Source organism: Sminthopsis crassicaudata, chromosome 2 (genome assembly GCF_048593235.1).
Source record: "Sminthopsis crassicaudata isolate SCR6 chromosome 2, ASM4859323v1, whole genome shotgun sequence".
NCBI lineage: Eukaryota > Metazoa > Chordata > Mammalia > Dasyuromorphia > Dasyuridae > Sminthopsis > Sminthopsis crassicaudata.
Window position 1 is genome coordinate 188,819,056 of NC_133618.1, and position 25,672 is coordinate 188,844,727.

The 25,672-nt window shown below is 31.6% G+C and overlaps 1 protein-coding gene across 1 annotated transcript in view; it reads left to right on the forward strand.

Annotated features, from left to right (window-relative positions):
* ERICH1 (glutamate rich 1) overlaps nucleotides 1–25,672 on the forward strand; it is a 75,873-nt gene that overhangs the window by 24,428 nt on the left and 25,773 nt on the right. The window contains exon 3 of the mRNA XM_074287980.1: nucleotides 9,450–9,584. Within this exon, the coding sequence (XP_074144081.1) occupies nucleotides 9,450–9,584 (135 nt within the window). The remainder of the gene's footprint in view (nucleotides 1–9,449; nucleotides 9,585–25,672) is intronic.

Genomic DNA, 25,672 nt, shown 5'->3' on the forward strand with positions numbered 1-25,672 from the left:
TTACCATTTAATTATTTTTCCCCTAAGGCAATTGGGGTTAAGTGACTTGCCCAGGGTCACACAGCTTGGAAGTGTTAATTGTCTGAGGGCACATTTGAACTCAGGTCCTCCTGACTTCAAGGCTGGTGCTCTATCCACTGTGCCACTTAGCTTCCCCTTACCATTAATTATTAAGAACCATCTATCTGATCTTTTCTGATTTGTACTTACTTTATACATGTTTTCTTAACTGAAGTTATTGACTTTATAAGAAAAAAAAACTTTTAAGTGGTGAAATATTTAAGGTCAGTTTATATAAAAATCTAAATCAAAGTAATGCAGGTATGTTCAGTAACATAATGTTTGCTCTAGAATATAGCTTCTTAAACAGTTGTGTAACTGTATGTGGGGGTCACAAAAATTTGGCAATAGTAAGAAATATCAGATATTCTGCCAAGATTTTTATTCTTTGTGTAAAAATAAATACACATATCCATCTCATTAGTGTGCAAATTTTCTTTCATCTTTAATAAATAGTAAAATTATATGTATAACAATTGTTTTAAAATAAATTTATTTATGATTTATTATCAATAAATGTTTGATTTGCATATCTATTTTATGTAACTATGTACACAGTATATATACGACTATATAGTTGTATAACAATATACATGTAAAAAATTTCCTGGAAAAAAGGGGTTTGCAAATAGATAAAGTTTACGAAGCCCTGCTCTAGAAGGTATTCCATGTGAAAATAACTTGTAATCTGGTTGGGTTTTTTTTTAAGCTTTTAAGTTCCATTTGAAATCCACCATAAGATATCTTTATTCATTTAAATTCCTATGTAATAGTTTATGTAGAGGATTTCAGTGAAAGAGGCATTCCTATACATTGTAAATTTCTCTGAATCTTCATTCTTGTTTATACATGGCATTGTCTTGATTATATCAAACTGCACAATTCTATGGAGCTTCTGGGTTTCTTGTTTGGTTGGTTGGCTTTTTTTGGTGAGGCAATTGGGGTTAAGTGACTTGCCCAGAGTCCCATTGCTAGGAAGTGTTAATTGTCTGAGACCAGATTTGAACTTTGGTCTTCCTAATTTCAGGGCTGGTGTTCTATCCATCATGCCACCTAGTTGCCCCTTGTGGAGCTTCTTAAAAGAGTTCAGCATAACACTCCATGGCGGGGAGGGGACAAGGTGATAGAGAATTTGTTTTCTAGACTAAAATGTGCAGATAAAACCACTATGAGTTAATCTATCAGTACATATATCTTGAAAAGACATATCCTACTCCCATCTTCTGCTTTTCAATTTCCTTTTAATGTATCCTCTTCCCCCATTAGAATTTAAGCTTCTTGAGGTCAAGGATTGTCTTTTCAAACTAAGTGATCATGAGATAATAACAGCATAGATTTAGAGATAGAAGAAATAATCTAATACAACCTGTTCATTTTACATGAGAAAGAAATTGAATCTCAGAGAAGGTAAGTACAAAGACGAATCATAAGAAACTACACTGGAATAGACTAGACTAGGAAAAATCAGAAACAATGAAACTCAATAACCCAATGTGCAATAAACTCAAAAACTTGAAAGCAGTCTGACAGAAATTAGGCTTTGACCAACACTTTATGCTATATTCTACAATAAGTTCTCAATAGAGATGCAGCCTTTATATTAAAAATCATATCATAAAAATATTAAAAGAATTTTTAGAAATCATCCATTTTGAAATTATAGACAAAATAAACACAGGATATATGTATGTATATATAGATATAGATATAGATACAGATATAGATATAGATATATCAAAACAACTCTGATTTTTCACCTCACAACTAGGAAATTTTCAAAGATGACAAAAGATAGGAATAGTCAGTGTTTGAGAAGTTGTGAAAATATTAGAACACGGTTATACTGTTGGTAGAACTATGAATTGATACAACCATTTTGAAAAATAATTTGGAATTAGGCAAAGTAACTAAAATGTCCATATCCATTGACCCAGAGATTCTGCTCAAGGAATTGCTTCCCAGAGATATCCTTCAAGGAGGGATTGATTAATAAATCAGAAGACAGTCATATAATTTCATATTTGCCACCTTGGAAACTAAGTAAATACACATTGGTTGGAGAATAATTAAACAAATCATGGCCCATGAATTAATTAAATATTATTATGCTATAAGAAATGATGAATGTGATAAATACAGAGAAGCATGGAGAGATTTACTTTTTTTTTTTAAGAGTTATTATGAAAATCAAGATTGGCCCCGAAGAGGAGATATAAGAAAACATTTCCTTCTCAAGATACTACTTTCTTTCACAAAATAAGGGTCCACAGATATGAAACATCACATACACTTAGATTTTATTCAATATATTGATTGTTTTGTTTTTCTTGTCTTCTTTTTAAAGTTATAAGAGATGTTTCTTTGAAAGAGTAAAAGGAAAGATAGAGGAAATTTAGACCATGTAGAAACGATTTCAGTAAAAAACCTATTTTAGAAAAGTACAACAATAAAGAATATAAGAACTTAATGTCAGTTCTTTTAAAAATCAAAATTTAAAAGCTTTAGGAAAAGGGGGAAAAAGAGAGAATTTTGTCAATTTGCCCTTCTCTGCATGTTTTTTCTCTCTTCTCTCTTTTTCTGTCTCTCTGTCTCTGTCTCCTCTTCCTCTCCTCCCTCTGCCCCTTCCCTAAGTCCTATAGTGTCAACTTCAGATTTATGTCTGTCATTGATTATTTAATACAGATTTTTTTGAACAAGCACTTTCCAATTGTCCCCATGATAATCTGTGATGTTCTGCTGGTAAATGTAAATCTTGATTAAATAGATTTTTTCACATTCACTGATACTCTTATTATTTACAGAACAAAGTATGTAGTCCTTACCGTGATATATGAATAAATGTATATTTGTTTCATACTGTGGGAGATATCTTAATTTAGTCAACAAACATTTATTAAGTATCTACTATGTACAAGGCACTCTGGATACAAAGAAAGACAAAAGGCAAGCTTTAATGGGAAAGACAACATACAGAAAGAAAACTGAAGTACAGGTACCTCCAATCAGTAAGAGCTTTCCTAGAGACAGAGAGTACTGATGAGATGAGTTCAGGATGAAGAGGTTTCTAGATCATGATGGTGATGTCCAAAGTAGTATAACTGGGGAGGGGGAGAGGGGAGGAAGTGAAGGAAAATAAGGGTTTGTGCCAATAAGTGTCTGAGGCCAGATTTGAACCGAGGAAGAAGAGTCTTCCTAATTCCAGATCTGGCACTCTATTCACTATGCCACCTAGGTGCTCCATAAATGAGGCTCTCTTATTTGGATTAAGTGATTATAGATTAAGGATTAATTAAAATAATCAACCAGATTATTAACTTTCTACTTTTTTTTCTTTTTAACATTAAACTAGGCTCCATATTTAGAACTATATATGTAGAGATTTTATTAATTTATTGTATTTCTGTTTTAAATAATATGTGTTATATATATATTTATATACATATATATATATGAATCTAGAGAAAGTCTTTTAGGCTTTGTACAAAAAAGAAAGAATTTATGGTAATAATTACTTGTTCTTGAATTTTTTCCTTAAAATAAAATGTTAAGAAATTATATATCTCTATAAATATCACTGTGTCCATTTATCAGTAATGATCATATAGTAATAATTGCTTTACTCTCCTTTTTTAAATAAACAAATGAAAAATGCACACTGAAATATCTTTGAGAGTTTAACGATAAATGGTAATGGAACTAGAATATTATAACAGGCACCTGGATAATACATTGATTTGTAAAAATTTAAGAACAACATTTTTAATAAATGATACCATGCCAAATCTTTATACTATAGGGAGTGAAAAGCATTTAAAATATAAAGATGGAAGAAATGGATGCTGTGTGGGAACAAGATAGTTCCTAAAATCTTCATCATCCCCTCTGTCAGAATACTGGAGCTGTTTCAAAGATTCTTTCAATGAATCTACTAAAGATGAAATTAGGAGCAGCTAGATGGCACAGTAGGCAGAACACCAGCCCTGAAGTCAGGAGGACCTGAGTTCAAATTTGACCTCAGACATTTAACACTTCCTAGCTGTGTGTTCCTGGGCAAGTCACTTAACCCCGATGAAAGAAAGAAAAAGGAAGGAAGGAAGGAAGGAAGGAAGGAAGGAAGGAAGGAAGGAAGGAAGGAAGGAAGGAAGGAAGGAAGGAAGGAAGGAAGGAAGGAAGGAAGGAAGGAAGGAATTATATCTAATACATTTATTCAATTACAGAAAGATAATTTTAACCACCTGCACAACAATCTGAAGGACATTAAACATTTAAAAAATAGAAGTATAGTACCTTCTCACAAACATTTATATCTGAACTCTACTGAACTAAGTTGAGAAGAATAACAAGAGGATAATGATGATGGTAACTCATTTATTTAGCACTTTAATATTGGCTAAGATTTTGTATGCATTATCATTTTATTATACTCCTTTCTACCTAACATAGCTACTGTTGTTATTCTTATTAAACATGAGGAAAATAAGACTATTCAGAGATGTTAAATAACTTATCTTGTCACTTAGGTTTTAAGTGTCTTAAAAGAAATTAAGAGGAAGAGATCTTCCAGGCTCTATATCCATTTTGTTATGTTGCCTTCCTAATACTGCCATGTTCTTTTTAGAACCATTAAAAGTTATATATGCTCCTTTTAGTTTGGTTTTCTATATCCCAGCCCTTTAAGGAAAGTTATCTTTCTCAGAGACTTAAGTATTTGATCCTGTGAGTGATGGTTCCTAAGGGACCAGTCAGTACAAATTAATTAGTAAAAGGATTAGCACCTAAATATTTGATAGGAAGTGTGGATCTAAATATTTCATGAAACTTGCTAGTTAGCTGGCCATGAAACCTATTGATGTGGGAACTGAAGATTACAGGGTTTTTACTCAAACCAGTAATATTATGTTTCTTTTCTTTTTTCATTCAAACATAGCAGGACATTGGAATTGATAAGAAAAGGATAACCCTATTAAAATCTCTTTCTTTAACAACCAAAATAGAATAAATAAACTATTTGCCATTTTAATTTAAAAAAAAAAAAAAGATCAAAGGTAGAAAGAAGTAAGGGAGAAACTTATCTGTAAGGGTTTTTGATACTAAATTGCTCCAAAGTTCCTATATGTATATAAAGTCTACTCCCTGGAAAAAACACAGAGTTCAGTACTTCATAAGGCAAGGCTGATAAACAATCATGGAATGAGTCAGGTTCTCTCCACCACTTTTGGTTTTCCCTCCAACCCTTATTAAACCAAGCACAAAGACTCGGATCTCAAAATAAGTAGAGACAGTGCTCTAGTCACTTCACATTTTCATTAATTGCTTACTGTCTGTTGGATCCTCTGCTAAATGATAGCACTCCCCCCCCCCCCCCCGCAAAACAAAAAGAGGCAAAGAACACAAAAACAAAAAATTGATATCATTTTGTAATTTATTAAATTCTATATCTACCATTGACATCTTGTATAACTGCTTAAATCATGTTTCATTGTCTCTGGGTTGATTTAAAAGTTTAATTTTCTGTTATAATCACTTCAAGTCAAAGAAGTCTCATCTGTTATCTTTGTACCACTAGGTGTCCTTCAAAGAAGTCTGGTCTGTTAGCACTATATTACTAACCAGCCTTAAAGGTGGATTGAATCAATCAGAATTTATTATCAAAAGATTGTTCCTAACCCCACATTTCCTATTTCCAGCCAATTGTATTGTTGTTCCCTCAGACTTTATGATTAGAAGGGAAGTAACCAAATGGGAAAGTCAAAGATTCTGATAAAGGCCTCATTTCCAAAATATATAGAGAATTGAAACTGATTTATAAGAAATCAAGCCATTCTCCAATTGATAAATGGTTAAAGGATATGAACAGACAATTTTCAGATGATGAAATTGAATATTTCCACTCATATGAAAGAGTGTTCCAAATCACGATCAGAGAAATGCAAATTAAGACAACTCTGAGATATCACTACATCCCTGTCAGATTGGCTAGGATGACAGGAAAAAATAATGATGAATGTTGGAGGGGATGTGGGAAAACTGGGACACTGATGCATTGTTGGTGGAATTGTGAAAGAATCCAACCATTATGGAGAGCAATCTGAAATTATGCCCAAAAATTTATCAAACTGTGTGTACCCTTTGATACAGCAGTGCTACTATTGGGCTTATATCCCAAAGAAATACTAAAAAAGGGAAAGGGACATGTGTGTGCCAAAATGTTTGTGGCAGCCCTTTTTGTAGTGGCTAGACACTGGAAAATGAATGGATGCCCATCAGTTGGAGAATGGTTGGGTAAATTATGGTATATGAGTGTTATGAAATATTATTGTTCTGTAAGAAATGACCAGCAGGATGAAACAGAGAGGCTTGGAGAGACTTACATGAACTGATGCTGAATAAAATGAGCAGTATCAGGAGATCATTATACACTTCAACAACGATACTGTATGAGAATATATTCTAATGGAAGTGGATATCTTCAACAAAGAGAAGATCTAATTCAGTTCCAATTGATCAAGGATGGACAGAATCAGCTACACCCAGAGAAGGAACACTGGGAAATGAGTATAAACTGTTTGCATTTTTGTTTTTCTTCCCAGGTTATTTTTACCTTCTGAATCCAATTCTTCCTGTGCAACAAGAAATTCGGTTCTGCACACATATATTGTATCTAGGATATACTATTACATATTTAACATGTATGGGACTGCCTGCTATCTAGAGGAGGGGGTAGAGGAAAGGAGGGGAAAATTCGGAACAGAAGTGAGTGCAAGGGATAATGTTGTAAAAAATTATCCATGCATATTTACTGTCAAAAAAATATATAATATAAATATTATATATAAAAATAAAATATAAAATATAAAATTAATAAAAAAGTAAATTTAAAAATGATTTGTCTATAAAAATAAAAATACCCTATTTATTGGCAAATTTGAACTTTGCTAATAATTTGATTGTAGTTCGAGATCTGTGCCTCAGCTTATTGTAATTTCGATTGGGACAATACACTATAAAAATAAAATCTCTAAGGAAAGGAATTATTGGGGGAGGAGAGAGAAAGTAACTTTGGGAAAGGTCTGTTGCACAAAATGATATTTGAATTGAGTCTTTTTACCCCCCTGAGGCAATTGGGGTTAAGTGACTTGCCCAGGGTCACACAGCTAGGAAGTGTTGAGTGTCTGAGGTCAAATTTGAACTCAGATCCTCCTGACTTCAGAGCTGGTGCTCTGTCCATTACACCAACTAGCTACCCCTGAGCTGAGTCTTCTTAAAGCAAGTCAGGGAAACCAGGGTGATCAACCAGTAGGTCATTGGAGTAGCTCAACTGTATATCAGTGTAAATCTATCATTGCCAGGGTGGTGGCTGTGGGTAGAGAGAAGACATTGTATAGGAGAGATATTGTGAAGATAGAATTGACAAGATGATAACAATTGTGTGAATGAGTCCTGTCAATGACACCTGAGTGGTGAATCTGGGTGAGTTGGAGATTTTTGGGGAGGATTAGAGGAGGGAAGAATAAGTAGTTCTGGCTTGGATAGATGATACTTAAAGTAACAGAAAACACCTTTTCTACCTGTCAGTCCTCTAGAATCCTTGCAAAAGTTTAAAAAGAAAAAGCAAAACTGGTTAACACATATCAAAGAAATTTCTTATACAAAAGAGAAAGTGACCAGCCATAATTAATGTGTTGCTTTCCCTTTTCTTTACAAATTTCTCTGGAGACTTCTGCCATTAAAAAAAAATCCTTATATGAATATTTTTAAGATATCTAAATGGGTTGTTGTCTATGTGTATGTGTGTATGCTTGCATGTGTGTGTAAGTGCCTATAGAAGATGTTTTGATTCTGTTTTGATCTTGGTTTTTCCTTTTAAAAGCAGTATCATATATGGTTGAATATCCTGTTGGTTTCATGGAAGTAGTTTTTTCTTGCAATACAGACAAAGTTGAGTTCTTCTGAACTGAATAGTACTTGTAAGTCATTGCATAAAATAATTTTTATATTTATTTGTGATTATTAAAATAATTTTTTTAATTATTATGTTAAATGATGCTAAGTAACATTTTAAATCTATTCTAGGAAGTATAAAAATACCAAATAATCCAAATTCAAGGTTCATTTCTTAGGCATATATGATAACTTTGTTAACCAGAAGAAATAATTGTCTTGTATATTCTACATAGTTTACCATTTTATGAAGAATTAGAACACAGAAATATGTTTATTCTAAAATTATGTTACTCATAATTTGAGAGTATTAAATATCAGAAAATGAGTCACTCAGTATGATGATGAAATTTAAAGTGATCCATTTATCCTGGAAGGGAGAGAATATTCTTGGTCATTCAAACCAAGCAGAACTGCTGAAGACATGCATTTTATCACCATATCCTTACCTGCAGACTTCCTAGCTTAGTGGAACTTGTTTGAGCTTAACTTGTAAATACATTGTTATTCATCTTTTGTTTTCAATGATGTCATGATGTTGGTGTATCGATGATGACTTGAACATGAATTTAAGTGTGGCAGAATTGGACTGAGTTGTCAGCCCTCTCTCCTCCAGAATCACCAAAATATAGAGGGAAAACAAAAGTCAAGATGACTGCTGATGACCTGGGATACAGCAGATGACCTTGACAAGATAATGTTTGACCAGGCTCTAAATGCTCCACAATGTCTGATTCAGCTGCCTTGATGGCCATTGGAACAAATCTTTCCCATCTACCCATCCTACCAGGGGACATCTCTCTAACTCCCCAAAGGATTTAAGTCCTGTTGGTTTCCATCAACTTGGTTTAGCCCATTCGCTTAGACAGTTTTACTGGGGTATAGCTGCCACTTTTTGGAGCCACAAGTGAAATATACATACTAAATATATGACCACAAAGCTGGAGACCACAAATACATGGAGTGTGAAAGTAGCACTTTAATGGAGGAATAGAAAATATTTTCTTATTGCCTCAGTAAACAGATCTATAGGTAAATATAGAATAGACATTTTATAAAAATGTACATATATAATTCTTAAGGATTTATAGACCATTTATTTCCTAAATATTAACGTGGGTATGCACTGGAATTCAGTGTTGAATGGCATGTGAAAATGTCATATATGTTACAATTTTATTTAAATCTTAGACAAGATACATATTTAAGTAATTATTGATCAATCAGAGATGTATAAATAGACAATTTCATTTTATAGCAAAATGTTTGGATTATGAAATTCCTTAATTATAATACTTGTTAATTGTTAAATCAGTGCATTCAATGACTTTAATTATCAAAATAACTCAAGTGCTGACATGATATACCCTGTAATGACAATCAGATGAAATAAGCAACCAATTAAATTTATAATACAAAATAAAAATAATTTTCTTTTTCTTTTATAGATGATGAAAGCAAGATCCAACCCAAGAAAAAAATATATACAGTAAGCCCACCTCCTGATGGATATGTTCCACATTCTCCAGAATTTACTGATACCAGAAAATCAGAAAAATCAAGTAGCACTGATGACTCAGGAGGTAAAGAGTCTTAATGGTTGGTCATTGAGTACATAGGCGTTTTTTAAGTTTAATTATTTTTGTTTTACAAAATGTTGAAAGTTAAGCTTTCTTTTATACCATAGTTATAATTGTTGGCCAATTTTCAATATAATGTGTTTACAGTAGATAAATCCAGGGTATTTGGAAGAGAAAAATGATTAATTAATAAAGTAATGATAATAAATATATTAATTAATGCCTTATTAATCTTGATACAGTATCATGATACAGTATAATGATCTTATGAGGGCAGTATAGGATGTGAAAATTATAAACATATGCCCTTATAATTTCAACATACAACTGTAATATTTCAAAGTATGTGTATAAATATATACATACTATACTTATAATGTATTTATGAATTATAAAAATTATCTCATGTCACTAAAAATATGTTTCTTTGAGTAGTCTAGTAATGGTTTTGTTTATGCATATTTGTGAATACTAATTATATGTGAAAGGTGATCTTTTGAAATTAAAAGTTAGGTATTTCCTTTTGTAATAAATTTCATTAGATTTATTACCATGCATATTTTTTATTTTTAAAGAATACTTAATAAAATGAAATATAGATTTGTTCTTCCTCTTTCTGTAACCCATATATTTAAGTGTCAAGAGTTTTTTTCTGGTCTCTTGCCCGTGTTCCTGGCATTTGATGTTACTAGAAAATTTCTTGTCCAATCTATATCTATTTTCCAGGCTAATTTTGTCTTATGTTCCAGGCATTTGGTCAGCCCCTTAATATAAATACTTGTTGAATTGAAGGGAAAAAATAAATTGTCATTTCAACAGCAGCACTCTAGGCTATACTAATATAATTATGTCATGAAATTATTTAAAATATTCTTCCTATTAGGACCTGAGTTCAAATCTGGCTTCAAACACTTAATACTTCCTAGCCGTATGACCCTGGGCAAGTCGCTTAACCCTAATTGCCTCAGCAAAAAAAAAAATAATAATAATAATAATAATAATAACAAATAATATACTTCCTATTTTAAATTGGAAAAGTATTTGCGATGAGACAGTTAAAATTTTCCTCTGAAATAATCAGTGAATTTTACTTGAGTCCATGAGATCTGCTATTTGCACCACTCTCAGCTAGGTGGCTCTATAGATAAGAGCCAGTCAGGAAGATCTGAGTTCAAATATTGCCTGAGACACTTAACTTAGCCATGTGACTTTGGGAAAGTGATTTAATTTCTGTCTTCCTTATTTTCCTTATTTGTACACTAAAGATAATAGTTAGCACCTACTTCCCAAGGTTGTCATTTAAATATTTGTATAGTGATTTATAAACTTTAAAGCACTATATAAATGTTAACTAGTCATTATTATATATTCCATACCACAACATATAATTGTTTTCTAGATTATAAATCTCTATTTCTTATAATTAATATATTTATATTTAATTGATTGTCAATTTTATAATTTAATGATCAATTTAAGCAACAATTAATATGTTGAGTATAAGTACATGCTTTTTGTTATTATTTTCACTTTTATTTTATGTAACCCATAGCTCAAGGACCTCCAGCACTCTGGGTTCATACAGCCCACGTTAAATTTGGGGGCCTGTCCCATTAGAATTGGTTTATCCCTTTGATTTGTTGCCCCAACAAGGAATTACTCCAGCTGGCTTTTATCTATAATTATCCCAAACTTGATCTCCTAGCTTCAAAGCAAACAAGCAAGGGTACAGCACAATGCCAGCCTTTATTTCATTCAAGAGAAAATCTAGAACATAAGAGTGATTGAAAGGAACATGGAAATAGATGCAGCAATTCAAATACCCAATCAGCTTCCCTTTGGAAGTGGACTGAATATGTAACTGTTACTAGGTTAACCCTTTAACATCTCTTATATTTTCCTTTCACTGTATTTCTTAAGTGTATTTAAAAATTCATAACTTTCTCTTTCCTTATTTTTACTGCAATCAGTTTTTATCTGTACTTCCTAGCCTTAAAAACACTAAAATCTATAAAAGGATGCATGCCTTGCTTGTTTCAGGGACAGGTCACTAGGAAAAAACTTGTGAAACTATTCTTCAGTAGGTCAGAATGGAAAGAAACTCCATCTAAAAGAAATGCAAGGTGACATTTGGAAGGAAAGAGCCAAACTAATCTCTGGAGAGAAAAAAAAAAAGTGATTAGATTATTGTAGTGTAAGGGAGGCTTTACCCTTTGATGTCAGGCTGGTCTTCCTACTACTTCTGTTAACATTTGATACTTTGACTTCTCACTTATAACTTTAATTTTGGTTCTTGGCTCTGTTAGCTCTAACAGCTCATTTTTTTTTTTAGTGAAGTTATACATTTTTAGCCATATTTAGGGTTCTCTTAAGTAATAATTTTTCAAAAACAGTGATAATTTTGTTTTACTTTTTACTTATTTCTTCAATTTGCTTTCTTACCTCACTACTGTAAATAGCTTTCAGGTAATAGTGATGATAATGAAAATCCTTGCTTTACCCCTGATCCTTCTGGAAAAGCCTCATGTATGTCATATATTACATATGATACTGGCTCTTGTTTTCAGAGAGCTATCATATGCCAAATTAAGAAAAAATCTATTTGTTCCTATGCTTTTTAATTTTTTAAAATGTAAATAACTCTTCAGTTTTTTTTTTAAGTTTTCAGCATTATTGATATGGATATGTAATTTTTAGCATGGTTTATACTATTTATAGTTTTCTTATTATTGAACCAATTCTATATTCCTGGTATTAATGCAACCTGGTCATATTTATTATTTTTTTTAGTATGTTGCCATAATTTCTTTTTATATCTTTTTTCCATTTTATGTCTCCCTACTTAGATATTAATATCATGGAGAATTTGGAAGAATACCTTCACTAATTTTTTTAAATAGTTTATATAATATTAGATTAATTGTTCTTTGAAAATTTGATAGAATTAACTTGTAAATTTATATGGTACTTCATTCCCTTTTCAAAAGTTCATATATAATTTGTTTATTTTCCTTTTATGAAATTGGATCATTTGAATTTTCTATTTCTTATTCTTTTAATCTAATTTCTTTTTACATTTCACTTAGTTATCAGTTTTGTCAGCATATCAGGGTGCAAAATTAATTATAATAATTCCTTTATTTCATCTTAATTTAGTGTGAATTCTCCTTTTTCATTTTTTATGAGCAATTTGATTTTTCTTCTTTTCAAAAATTAGATAAGCCAGTGATTTTTTAAATGAATTCAGTGGTTTTTTTTGCTTTGTTTTATTAACTTTCTCATTGATTTTCAAGATTTTTATTTTCATGTTTAGTTGGGGGTTTTGATTTGTTGTTTTTCTAAGCTTTTTTATTACATACTCAATTCATTGATTGTAGAGTATTCTCAGGTCCTTTTTTTGTTTCCTAAAAAAGATGAGGTTAATTCAGTTTACATACCAATATAACCAATTGAATAGTGAAAGAAGTTCAATCCAACAACTTTTTTTTCCCCATTGAGTTTGATGACATTGAAACACAATTTAATGAATTATTAATTATCCAAGCAAGGGCTAACTTGCTTGTGTTCCTTTGTGTGTATCTTGATATGTGTCTCCTCCAAACATTTTCAAGGGAAAAAATTTTTTTAATTAGATATGATATTGTTTTAATTTTTGAATCTTCTTTTCCCATCTTAAGTTGTGAAGTGAATATATGATATTATTTGACAGATCCTAACAAGGTCTATTGGCATTTATAGTGGACAAGTGATAATACAAGGTCTAATGATGTTTATATAAAAATTACTTATTTATTACATTTATTAAGTATCTACTATATGCCTAACACTTTGTTAAATGCTGAGTATGCATTAAGGCCCTGCCCTGGAGGAGCTCACAATCTAATGGAAGAGATCACAAGCAAACAAATATGTGCAAACAAACTATATACAGGATAAACAGAAAATAATTAACAGAGGCGAGACACTAGAATTAGAATGGGTCAGGAAAGATTTCCTTCAGAAAATGAATGTTAGTTGAGACTTAAAGGAAGAAGGGCAGCCAGCAGGCAGAGTTGAGTAGTGAGAGCAATCCTGGAATGGGGACAGCAGAAAAGAGATCTGGAGCCAAGAGAAAGAATTTCTTATTCAGGGACCAACAAAGAAATGTTAGTGTCCTGGGATCAAAGAGTATGTGTAAGAGCCAGCTAAGTTATGAAGGGCTTTGACTGCCCAACAGGGCATTTGAATTTGATGCCAGAGGTAATAGGGAGCCTCTGGAGCTTATTCAGAAAGAGGGGGAGTGATATGATTGGACCAATACTTTGGGAAATTTGTTTTAGTGGCTATATGGGGGATGGATTTTAGTGGAGACAGAGTTGAGACAAACAAAACTGCCAACAGACTATTGCAATAGTCCATTTGGGAGATGAGGAGGACCTGCGATAAAGCAGTGATGGGGTCAGATGAGAGAAGAGATTATGTAAAAGATGTCCCAAAGGTAAAATCAACAGGCCTAAGCAACAGATTGGATGTAAGGGTTAGTAAGAAGTCAATTGTATCTCCTAGGTTTCCAGCCTAACAGATTGGGTTGATGAATCAGCCTTTTACAATAATACGGAAGGTAGGAGGAAAGTTATAGGAAAGGTAGGAGGGAGGAGATAATTTTTTTTGATAATTTAATTTGTATATTAGATATCCATTTCAAGATGTCTAAAAGGAAATTGTAAATGTGAGAATATCTGCAGAGAGGTTTGAGCAGGGTGGGTAGATTTTAGAGTTATTATATAGAGATGTTAATTAAATATATGACATCTGGTGAGAAATCACCAAGTGAAGAAGTAAGAGGCACAGGATGGAAGCCTATGGAACACTTAGAGTTAAAAAACATAATCAAGCAAGTGAGGTTTAAGTGAAGAATAGTAAAGAAGAATTTAAAGGAAATTATGAAGTGGGATAAAGACATTTACGTATTTTATTCTGTACTTGGAATTTAATTTTTGTTTGGTTTTATTAGTTGTAGTTGGAGTGATATTCTGAAAATTTGTTTGAACTCAGTTGAAGAGGACTTTTTGGGAGAAAAGCTTTTGACATGCTAAATATCAATTGAAAATTATTTTAAAGTGTTGTTTAGTTCCATTCCTTACATATTATTGTATTTTTTTTTCCATTTTCTAACAGTATTACACATGGTAGGAATGTATTAAACAGAAGTTGAACGAATGCTATGAATGAATCACTATTTATGCTTTCTGTAATTATTTGAGGGTTTCATGACTGGTGAAAGGCTGAGGATTAGAATATTCTTAACTGGTTTATATTTTGAAGGTTTTGTTCTTGCATTCATGGAATATTGGACTAAAATTGAAGGGACCAACATTCTAGGTCAGTCCCCTCCATTTGCAATTGAAGAAATGGAAGCCTGGTATAGTCAGATGACTTGCTCAGGGTCACACAGCAGATATCAGAAGTGGAATCATTTGGTTCCTTTTTAAAAAATAAACATAAACTAATGTAACATGAGGGTCTCAAATGGAAGATTATAGATTGAGATTTAGAAACTTGTTCTGTCTTTTCTATTCTCCTCCCTTGTCCTTACATTTCTTGTATCACATATAATCTTTACTTTTTCAGGGCATATTTATCTACATATTTTCTTCTGTAATTTTTAACAACATGGATTCGGTTATAAATCCATGAACTTCCAGTGCTCCTTTGATAGGAAAAAAGCTGAATACGGAGAATAGAATCCTCAAAAGAATGGTAACAGTTGTGTATGAGTCTGTGTGTGTGTGTGTGTGTGTGTGTGTGTGTGTGTGTGTGTGTGTGTGTGCGCGCGCGCTCGTGCGTGTAACAGTGTGTGAGAAAACTTTAACTGTTAACAACGAACACCTGTTTTGGTTCAGAATTAAAAATTCTCTCAATATTCCATGTAAAATCCAAGATAGAGCAAAAAACTCAAGATGAATCATTCTTTACAAAAATTTTCTATCTCAAAATTAAATAAACAGATAATTAATTAAAATTGAGGATTTCTTATGTAACTAATCCAAGATGTGTTAAAATTGAGATTCATCATTATATATTTTGAACATCAAGAACTTCAAAAAACTTTTTTTGATTAAAAGTATTTTTCTCACACATTTTGAATTTGGCTCTTCCATAGAGGTTATCCTCTATATTTTAAATAGGACAGAAACATGAATTTCAGTGCACTCTGAGCATTATGGAATTTTTTCTAAATGATGTGATGACTATTTTACAAAAAGAACTTTGGAATTAAAGTATTGTTTGAAGAGTATAGTTAAGATTGGAACTAACATTTTAGAAGTATATATTTAATAAGATTCATACACAACATTGACAGTTTTTTATAACTAAGATACTCTTCTGAAATATAATTCTGATGAGAAAATCTCATTTTTGTAGGGAAAAATCAGAAACTTTTGGAGAGTAAAGGATATGTCCAAAATAGTTGCTTCATTTAGTCATATTCTGTCTATAATTTTTTATAATTATCTATTCATTTAGAACCCTTTCAAGGAATATTTAGTATATGTACTATAGCAAGTATTAGTATTACAGTGTTGTATATTTGCAATTATAAAAGATGTAGGGTTTCCTTAAGTGTGTGTGTGTGTGTATACACACACAAATATATATAGTGTATACTATATGTATACATATATAGATGTGCATGTATAAGTACATATACACATATAAATGTCTATGTATGAGTGTGTATGTATGTATGAATATTTCCTTTAGCTACAGAGTTGAGCCATGAAATGGTCCTTCCTTTGCTTTGACAAGCTTACTTCTCTAGGACTGAGAGCAAATAGATAAAAAGCAAGGCAGCATAATACACAAGAAAGCAGAATAAAAGCCAAAATAAGAGAAACTGAGGATAGGAAAAATGTTTTATTTTAATGCTGTTGATGTGACAAGGAAAATTCCTTAAACACGTGATGATCTTCAAAGAATTTTTCAAGAGAGATATTGAATCATCCAACATGTATGGCAAATCTGAATTATATATAATAGGGATGGACTAGTGTGCATCCTGTGAAGGTGAACATGCCCTCTAACACCTTATTAAAAGGCACATGTAACTTAACAACTTCTAATCAGGTCCTTGGTCCTAGTGACTGGAATTCAAAGATGTTGGACTTCAGGATCAGGAGGAAAATCCCATCTCAGTAGTTTATAAAGATAGTTCTAAATGAGGTTCCACTAATTTTTTGAGAACATTTATTTGAAATTATAAAATTTCCTTTGAATATCTTATAAGGAAGATTGAAAGGATTTTTCTCCCTTCTCTTCCTTCCTCTCCCCACCAGTAGCAGTTGTGGCTGCCTTAGGTTTCTTCCTGAATACACATTTGTGAACAGCAACCAGCAGTCTTGGGAAAAAAAAAGAATAATTACACCTATCTATTATGAAGTTAATACACAATTCCCACAATTATATGCTTCTTCAAGAAGAAGATGGACTATACCTAGGCTCATCATTCAGTGACCCTTGCCTGGTTTCCTAGCAAATGTAACTAAAGTTTGTGAATTGTTTTAACAGCACATGTCTGAAGTGAAAAGTGAAATATTTGATCAGTCCCACAAAATGCCTTTCCCTTTTGGAGAAATTACAATAATGGGGATATTTCAAGTCTTCATTAATGTGTACTTACACTAAAGAACTTCTTTTGTGGAGGAAAAAATAAGCATCTTTCCAATTTCTGGTACCTGTTTCTTACATTTAATACCTTAAATTTGGTCATGCAAAAACTTTTAAATTCCAGAGGTGTGTACTTCTGAGTGAAATATAACTGGATGAGCATATCTTTCTCTTTTGCCTAGAGTACTTGATTTCTCAGCTGTCAGCTTACTCCTCAGGGCCATGTTGGCTTACTTACACTTATTTACCGCTGCTCCAGCATATAGATTCATATAGATTCTTCTCACTGGACTTCTAGTGGGTCTTCTGACTTGTCAGAGCTTACAGAATCATTATTTCTTTGTTGCTTATGCATCTGAAATGGGGAGAAGAGGGGAAGGGGGGAGAGACAGGAAAACCAAAGATACCATGTGTTTTAAGTCACTGAGGGATCAGATTGGGGAGGAACTATATCTTCCAAAGGCACTTCTGCATTTTTTCACTTTCATTCTATAGGTGCCAGGGAGACAGAGATGGAGTTTCTCCTTTGGAAATTTTATATAAATTTCTAGATTCAAGTTCAGGGGCCAATTAGTGACAACTTTTCTTCACCATACATTAAAGGGACAGTATCATCACCTACCTGCTTTGAATCAGGAATAGGATTTTCCTCCACTACAGACCCTTTCAAAAGCAAAATTAACAAGCCCACTCTGTGGGCTATCTGACCTCCTTGTGCATGTTCTCAGTACTGGACTTAAGGCAAATTCAGAACATTTTCTCAGGCAAGTGTGAATTGCAAAGTATTTACCTTCTAGTCTTTCCATTTTTCTAATAATTTTTAAGTAGATTTTTATACAAATAATTTTCTTTAATTCATCTTCAACTTGTCTGTGATTCCATCCTTCCTGCTTTTGTTAAAATGGATGCTCTTGCCTATACTACTCAACTTATTTTTTTTTTCATAATCCTCCTTGCCTTTTATTTTTTGTTCATCTGTCATTTGAGGAAAAGTGAACTGAGTCATATTTATCAGCTCCCTATTGAAGATTTAACTCAAATTCAGTCCATGGTAAGCTTATTCATTTAGACAAATGACTTTTTTTATCCAATCCATTCATGACAATAATCTTAGCTGCCTGGAATAGTAGTTTTTCTGTTTTTGTATGTTTGTTTTTATGAAGCAAAGTTTTGCTGACCAGTGACACAATTATAAAATTCAGTGATCCAGTGCAAAAATGTCAACTTGTGAGTTGTTTTCCTTGACAATTGCTAACTTCACATTAAATAGATCTCTAGTACCAAGGACAATCTTCTTCATCAGTATGCAATGGAAGAATTGTTTGGGTGGTATTAGATACTGTGCATTAGCACTTATCTACCATTAAAATTTTAATCAGTCAATTATTTGCACATAACACTCCTTTTCTTGAGAAGCTTACATCTTTCCAAGGAAACAACATATTATACAAAATAGTTAATTCAAAGGAGAACCAGAAATGAAGGAATCAGAAAAGTTCTTATATAGAAGTTGTCTCAGTTGAGCTTGAAAGGAATCAGAGATTTCAACTGGTAGATAAGAGTAAATGCATACCAGGTATAGGGGACAAACTGTCCAAAAGTAGAGTGATAGGAGTTGAAATGTCATGTAGAAAAAACAGCAAATAGGCCAGTTTATATGACTTGGGGAAGATTTGAACATTACTATATCCTGTGTTTGAAATTTTTTCTCCTTTCTGCAAGAAACTCATAATATAAATACATTCTGTTGAGAAGAGAATTTTCTGGCATTATGAATAAATTTATGCACTTAAAAGTATCCCTCATTCCATATTCACAATTGCATGGCGCTCCCCTAGGCAATTGCCCATTCCATCTACCCCTTGTTTTGTTTTTGCTTTGGATAAGTGGCCATGCCTCCTCTCTTAAATTAATTTTATCTGCCTTAGTTACCTCACAGTGAAGTTAAAAGCTAAAAATGAGAACAAGTATGAAATTTGAAAACTTTAAAACCTTCTAATATGTTATAAATTATTTTGCATATTTGTCCATTTTTGGAAAATAAGTATCACTTTGGAGATTAAACTATCTTAAAGAAAAATTCCTATTATCGTGTCAAACATTCATATGTTTCCAAGACTAACTTTCTTTTATGAAGGTGTTTACAAACATCAAATTTTCACCTTTTTTGAATTAAAAAATCCCGTACTTGGTTTATGTTGTTGTACTATAACCAGTTTTTAAAATTTTGCTTATAAGAAATTGTAATCCTGCAATTGGTGGCAAATCTGACTTTGAGAAATTTAGAAGAAAAAAACCCAAACTCTCCTAAGGCAAAAATAAAATAAAAGACTGTGGAAGACAGTTCAGCTCATTTTGCTTAAGGTTCCAAGTTAACCAAAAATCCCTGGATATCTGTGCTGAAAAATATTTACTGTCTGTTGTTAAGTGACCTTAACAACACTGATTTAAACATAAATGAATAATTGTCAATGTGGAAATGGTTTGCTTATTTGAAACCTGGATGGCTTTGATTGAACAGATGTTTAATAACTCAGATCCTCTAAGATTTGTAATAACTACATATGATTTCTTATACTATATTTTTGAAATGATTGTTATTAATTTCAAATTTCAAACTATATGATTTACATTAGAAACAATACAGCAGCTCATTATTTTTATAAATTCACCTATTACCATAGCACAATTTTTACATATTGTACAATTGGGAAATATATATATATATATATATATATATATTTTTTTTTTTTTTGAAAAATATTAGCCTTACTCCTCAGCATCAAGTTTCATAAAGGAGCTTCTCAATATTTAGGCAAGTGTTAATATTAATTTACTCTACAGATACATTAAAACCAAATTATTTTAAAAGTGAAAATAAAAATAAAAATCATAAATTTAAAAGTAGTTTGTATATATATATAGTAAGAACTGAATATTGTAATTAGCCAAATCCAATTTCCATTATACTATTTTGCTCTTGAACTATGTCTATCTTGAATGATAAATAGACCATTATTCTGATATAGAGAAGTTTCAAGCTATACTATACTTTTCCACTTTTTCCCCCTTTGTAATCTATCTCTTTTTTGTGGTATCTTGAAGTACCATTGTAAGGCATTGGTTGGCATGCTAACCAGTTTGGCTAATAAGTTACAGTTACTTTTTTTTTTTTTTTTTTAATGTGAGGATGCCTGTAGTTAGCATGTTTTTATCAGCCTGTAATCAGTGATGGCCAAGCACATATTGTATCATTTAAGGATTTGTGCTTATTCTTATGTTTGTGTACTCTTAAAAAAATGAAAAACCAAGCTAGTACTACAAAGTTACCAATTATTAATACTTTTTGTGGTAGACTTTAGTAACATATGACTTTTAACATCTAAACCTCTTAAAGCATTTCCCCCTGTAAGCAGAGCTCAGAATGGAGGACAGTGAGCTGTACAAGCCTAAAGTCTCCTGGCTTCTATCACATTACCAAAGATTCTGTGTACAGTCTCATTTAGGAATTTTTCTTTATTCATTTAAGTCACAGTATGTTAAGTAATGTAAAAGGGAGCTTTAAAATATTTCATAGAATCATAGTTTTTGAAATATAGGACAAGAGTAGATATAAGACATCAGGAACATAAAATTTGTTCTTCACTATGAAAAATTAACATTTATGTAGTGTCTTAAGAATTACAAATTTTTATGTATAATCTCATTTAATCCTTAAAATAACTGTGAGGTAGATACTACTATTATCCCCATTTTTAGGTGAAAAAACTGAGGGTAGCAAGATTAAAGATTACACAGAAAATGTGTTTTTCATGTTCAAATTTAGTTCTTCCTAATTCCAGTTGCAGAACTCTTGCCACCATACCGCTTATATCCAATCTGAAAAGTTACAACCCAAGGAATTTATGTGGAAACTGTTACTCTCAATTATAATCAATAGCATAAAAAGACAACTTGATTTTCCTGAAACCTGTTGTTGTGAAACACCATTTGATAAAAATGACTGGGATTGTTGAGTATCCCTTCAATGCCCAACTAGTTGGCCACCCTCTAGAAGAAGGTGAGTTTCTGGGCTTTTTCCACCAGAGGGCTCTCATCTACTAGTTTGGTTCCATCAAGGGCAATTCTGGTTGCATATATCTCAGAAAAGGAATCCTACAATTATAAAGTGATAAAGCTGGAAAGGATCTTAAAGACCATGTATTCTAATCCCATTTCACAAATGAGTAAACTGAGTTTCAAAGAATGAAGGTTGTTTGCCTGAGATCATACCATTAATAAGTGGTTAAGCTGAGAAGTCTCCAAGTTGAGTGGAAATATTTTTCCTCTGTATCCTATAGAATACTATCTTTCTCAATCTATTTCTTAGGACTATTGTTTTATATATTTTATTGAACCAAATCAGCCAGTAATCATTTTATAGCTGTGGAGTGAATAGCTTGAGTAAATTTATTGATATCCCAATACATTCACTTTTTAGCATCCAAGGAGACTTATACTGCATATGCTTTAATTTTCATGAAACGCTGAGTAGGAAAATAGTCCCTTGACAAACAACTTTTTTTCTTTTCTTGTTTTAACCTTTAATAACATTTTATTTTTTATGTTTTTTTTTAATTCTACTTTCTAAGTTTTCTCCCTCCCTCACCTGTCTTCTCCCTAAAACAGTAAGCAATTTGATATAGGTTATACATGTTCAATCATGTAAAATATATTGCCATATTAGTCATGTTGTAAAAGAAGATATAGATCAAAAAGAAAAAACACAAAAAATAAAATAGATAAAAATAATATGCGTTGATCTGTATTCAGAAACCATGAGTTCTTTTTCCAGAGGTAGATAGCACTTTTTATCATGAATCTTTTGGAATTGTCTTAAATCATTGTATTGCTGAAATTAGCTAAGTCATTCATAGTTGATCGTTTTACAATTTTGCTGTTACTGTGTACAATGCTCTGGTTCTGCTAATTTCACTCAGTATCAGTTCAGGTAAGCCTTTCCAGTTTTTCTAAAATCTGTGCACCATTTCTTATAGAACAATAATATTCCATCAGAATCATGATACATCTTGTTCAGTCATTCCCCAGTTGATGAGCAGCATTCTCTCAATCTCCAGTTTTTCACCACTACAAAAAAGGACTACTATAAATATTTTTGTACAAACAGATACTTCTCTCCCCTCCCTCATTTTTAATACCTTTGAGATATGACCTCTTTGTGATATTGCTGAATCAAAGGACTTGCACAATTTTGTAGGTTTTGGGGCATAGTTCCAAATTGTCTCCAGAAGATTGGATCAGTAACAATTCTACCAACAGGGCTTTAGTGTCCCAATTTTCCCACATTCCCTCCATTTATTATTTTCCTTTTCTGTCATATTATCCAATTTGATAGGTGTGTGGTGATACCTCAAAGTTATTTTAATTTGAATTTCCTTCATCAATAAGGATCCAGAGTATTTGTTCATCTAACAATTGATAACTTTGATTTGTTCACCTGAAAACTACCTAGTTATATCTCTTGACCATTCATCAATTGGGGACTTCTATATTTATAAATTTGACCCAATTCTCTATATGTTTTTTTAAATGAGGTATTTATTGGTGACACTTGCTGTAAAAATTGTTTCCCAGCTTTTTTATTTCCTTCTACTTTTTGTTGTATTGGTTTTGTTTGTGCAAAACCATTTTAATTTCATATATTCAGAATTGTCCATTTCACATCATATAATGCTTTCAATCTCTTGATTGGTCATAAATTCTTCCCTCCTCCATTGATCTAACAGGAAACTATTCCTTGCTCTCTTAACTTGCTTATGGTAGCACCCTTTATGTGTAAATCATGTACCCATTTTTAAAAATTATACCTTTTTATTAACAACATATGCATTGGTAATTTTTATATTATTATTATAGCTTTTTACTTACAAGATATATGCATGGGTAATGTTTCAGCATTGACAGTTGTAAAACCTTTTGTTCCAGTTTTTCCCCTCCTTTCCCCATCCCCTCCCCTAGAGAGACTAATAGATGTTAAATATGTTAAAGTATATGTTAAATACTATACATGTCCATACAGTTATTTTGCTGCACAAAAAGAATTGGACTTTGAAATAGTATATCATGTACCCATTTTAACCTTATCTTGGTATACCAAGTGAAATATTGGTCTATATGTGGTTTCTTACACTATTTTCCAATTTCTCAAGCAGTTTTTGTCAGATACTTAGTTCTTATTCTAAAAGCTCAGATCTTTGGGTTTATCAAACACTAGATTATTCTGATCATTTACTACTGAGTCTTAGATACCTTATCTATTTCACTGATCCATCATTCTATATCTTAGCCAGTATCAGATAGTTTTGATGATGACTTTATATAATTTGATATCTGGAATGTCTAGGCTACTTTTCTTTAAATTTGTTTTCATTGATTCTTTAATATTTTTGACCTTTTGGTCTTCCAGATAAATTTTGTTTTTGTTTTTTCCTAGCTCAGTAAAATAATTTTTAATATTTGATTGGTATGATATTTAATTAAAGTACAACCATCATTGTTATCATATTGGCTCAATCTACTCCTGAGCAATTAATATTTTTCCAGTTGTTTCCATATGACTTTATTTGTGTAAAGTGTTTTGTATTGTTTTCATATAGTTCCTGAGTTTGTCTTGTCATGTAGATTCCCAAGTATTTAATATTGTCTTGTTATTTTTAAATGGAATTTCTCTTAATATCTCTTCTTGCTAGACTTTGTTGATGACTTATGTGAGCTTATTTTTTATCTTTCAACTTTACTAAATTATTTCAACTAGCTTTTAGTGGATTCTTTAGGATTCTCTAAGTATGCCATTATAACATCTGCAAAGAATGATAGTTTTGTTTCCTCATTGCCTATTTGAATTCTTTCTATTTCTTTTCCTTCTCTTACTGCTATAGCTAGCATTTTTAGTACAATATTGAATAATAATGGTGATAATGAACATCCTTGCTTCACCTCTGATCTTATTGGGGCAGATTTTTAGCTTATTCCCATTATGGATAATGCTGAGAAACCACTTATCATTTTAAAGAAAGCTTTATTTATTCTTATGCTTTAATAGGAATGGTTATTGCATTTTGTTAAAACTTTGTATGCATCTATTGAGATAACCATATGAATTCCGTTGGGTTTTGTTATTGATATGTTAACTGTGTGCTTGTAGTTTTCTTAATATTGAATCAACACTGAATTCTTAGTATAAATCATATAGGCATATGTATGTTGCTTGTGATTAAAAAAAAAGTACTTAACAGTGCTTTATTTAAAATATCTACATGTCTATTCATTAGGATAATTGGTCTGTAGTTTTCTTTCTGTTTTTTGCTCTTCCTGGTTATGTATTGGCACTATATTTGTGTTGTAAAAAGGATTTGATAGGACCTCCATCTTTGCCTATTTTTTGAAATAGTCTCTTTAAATGTTTGGTAGAATTCACTTGTGAGACCATCTTGTCCTGGAGATTTTTTCTTAGGAAATTAATTGATGACTTGTTCAGTTTCTTAAGTGACATTATTTAAGTATCCTATTTCCTTTTCTTTTAATCTGGGAAATTTATATTTTTGTAAATATTCATCTGTTTCACTTAGATTGTCAGATTTGTTTGCATACAGTTAGGAAAAATAGCTCCTAATTATTGCTTTAATTTCCTCTTCATTGATGGTGAATTCTCCCTTTTCATTTTTGATTTTGGTACTTTGGTTTTCTTCTTTTTAATTAAACTGACCAGTGGTTTAGCTGTTATTATTGTTGGTTTGCTTTTGTTTTGTTTTTCAAGTTTTATTTATTAGTTCAATTGTTTTCTTTCTACTCTATTAATCTACATGATTTTCAGGATTTCTAATTTGATGTTTAATTGGGAATATTTAATTTGTTCTTTTTCTAGATTTTTTTTGGTTGCACACCCAATTTATTGATTTGCTCCTTCTCCATTTTATGGATATAAATGTTTATGGATATAAAATCATGGATATGTTGTATGGATATAAAATCTCCCCCTAAATAGTGTTTTGGCTGCATCCCATAATTTTTTTGTATTTTGTTTCATTGTGTCATTCTCTTTAATGAAATGATTGATTGTTTCTATGATTTCCTCTTTGACCCACTAATTTTTAAAAATTAGATTACTTAGTTTCCAATTAATTTTAATCTCTTTCCATGGCCCTTTATTAAATGTAATTTTAATTTCAGCATGATCTGAAAAGGATGCATTTAATCTTTCTGAATTTAATTGTGAGGTTTTTATACCCTAATTCCAATTTTTCTTCTATATTTATTTGATTTTTTAAATACCTTTTTAGCTTTTCCAGAAGTTATTTTTGTCCCTGAGATCACTTCTTTTGTATGTACATGGGAGGGGTGGTATGTATTTTTTTTTTTTTTTTGAGACTTCACATATACATGTT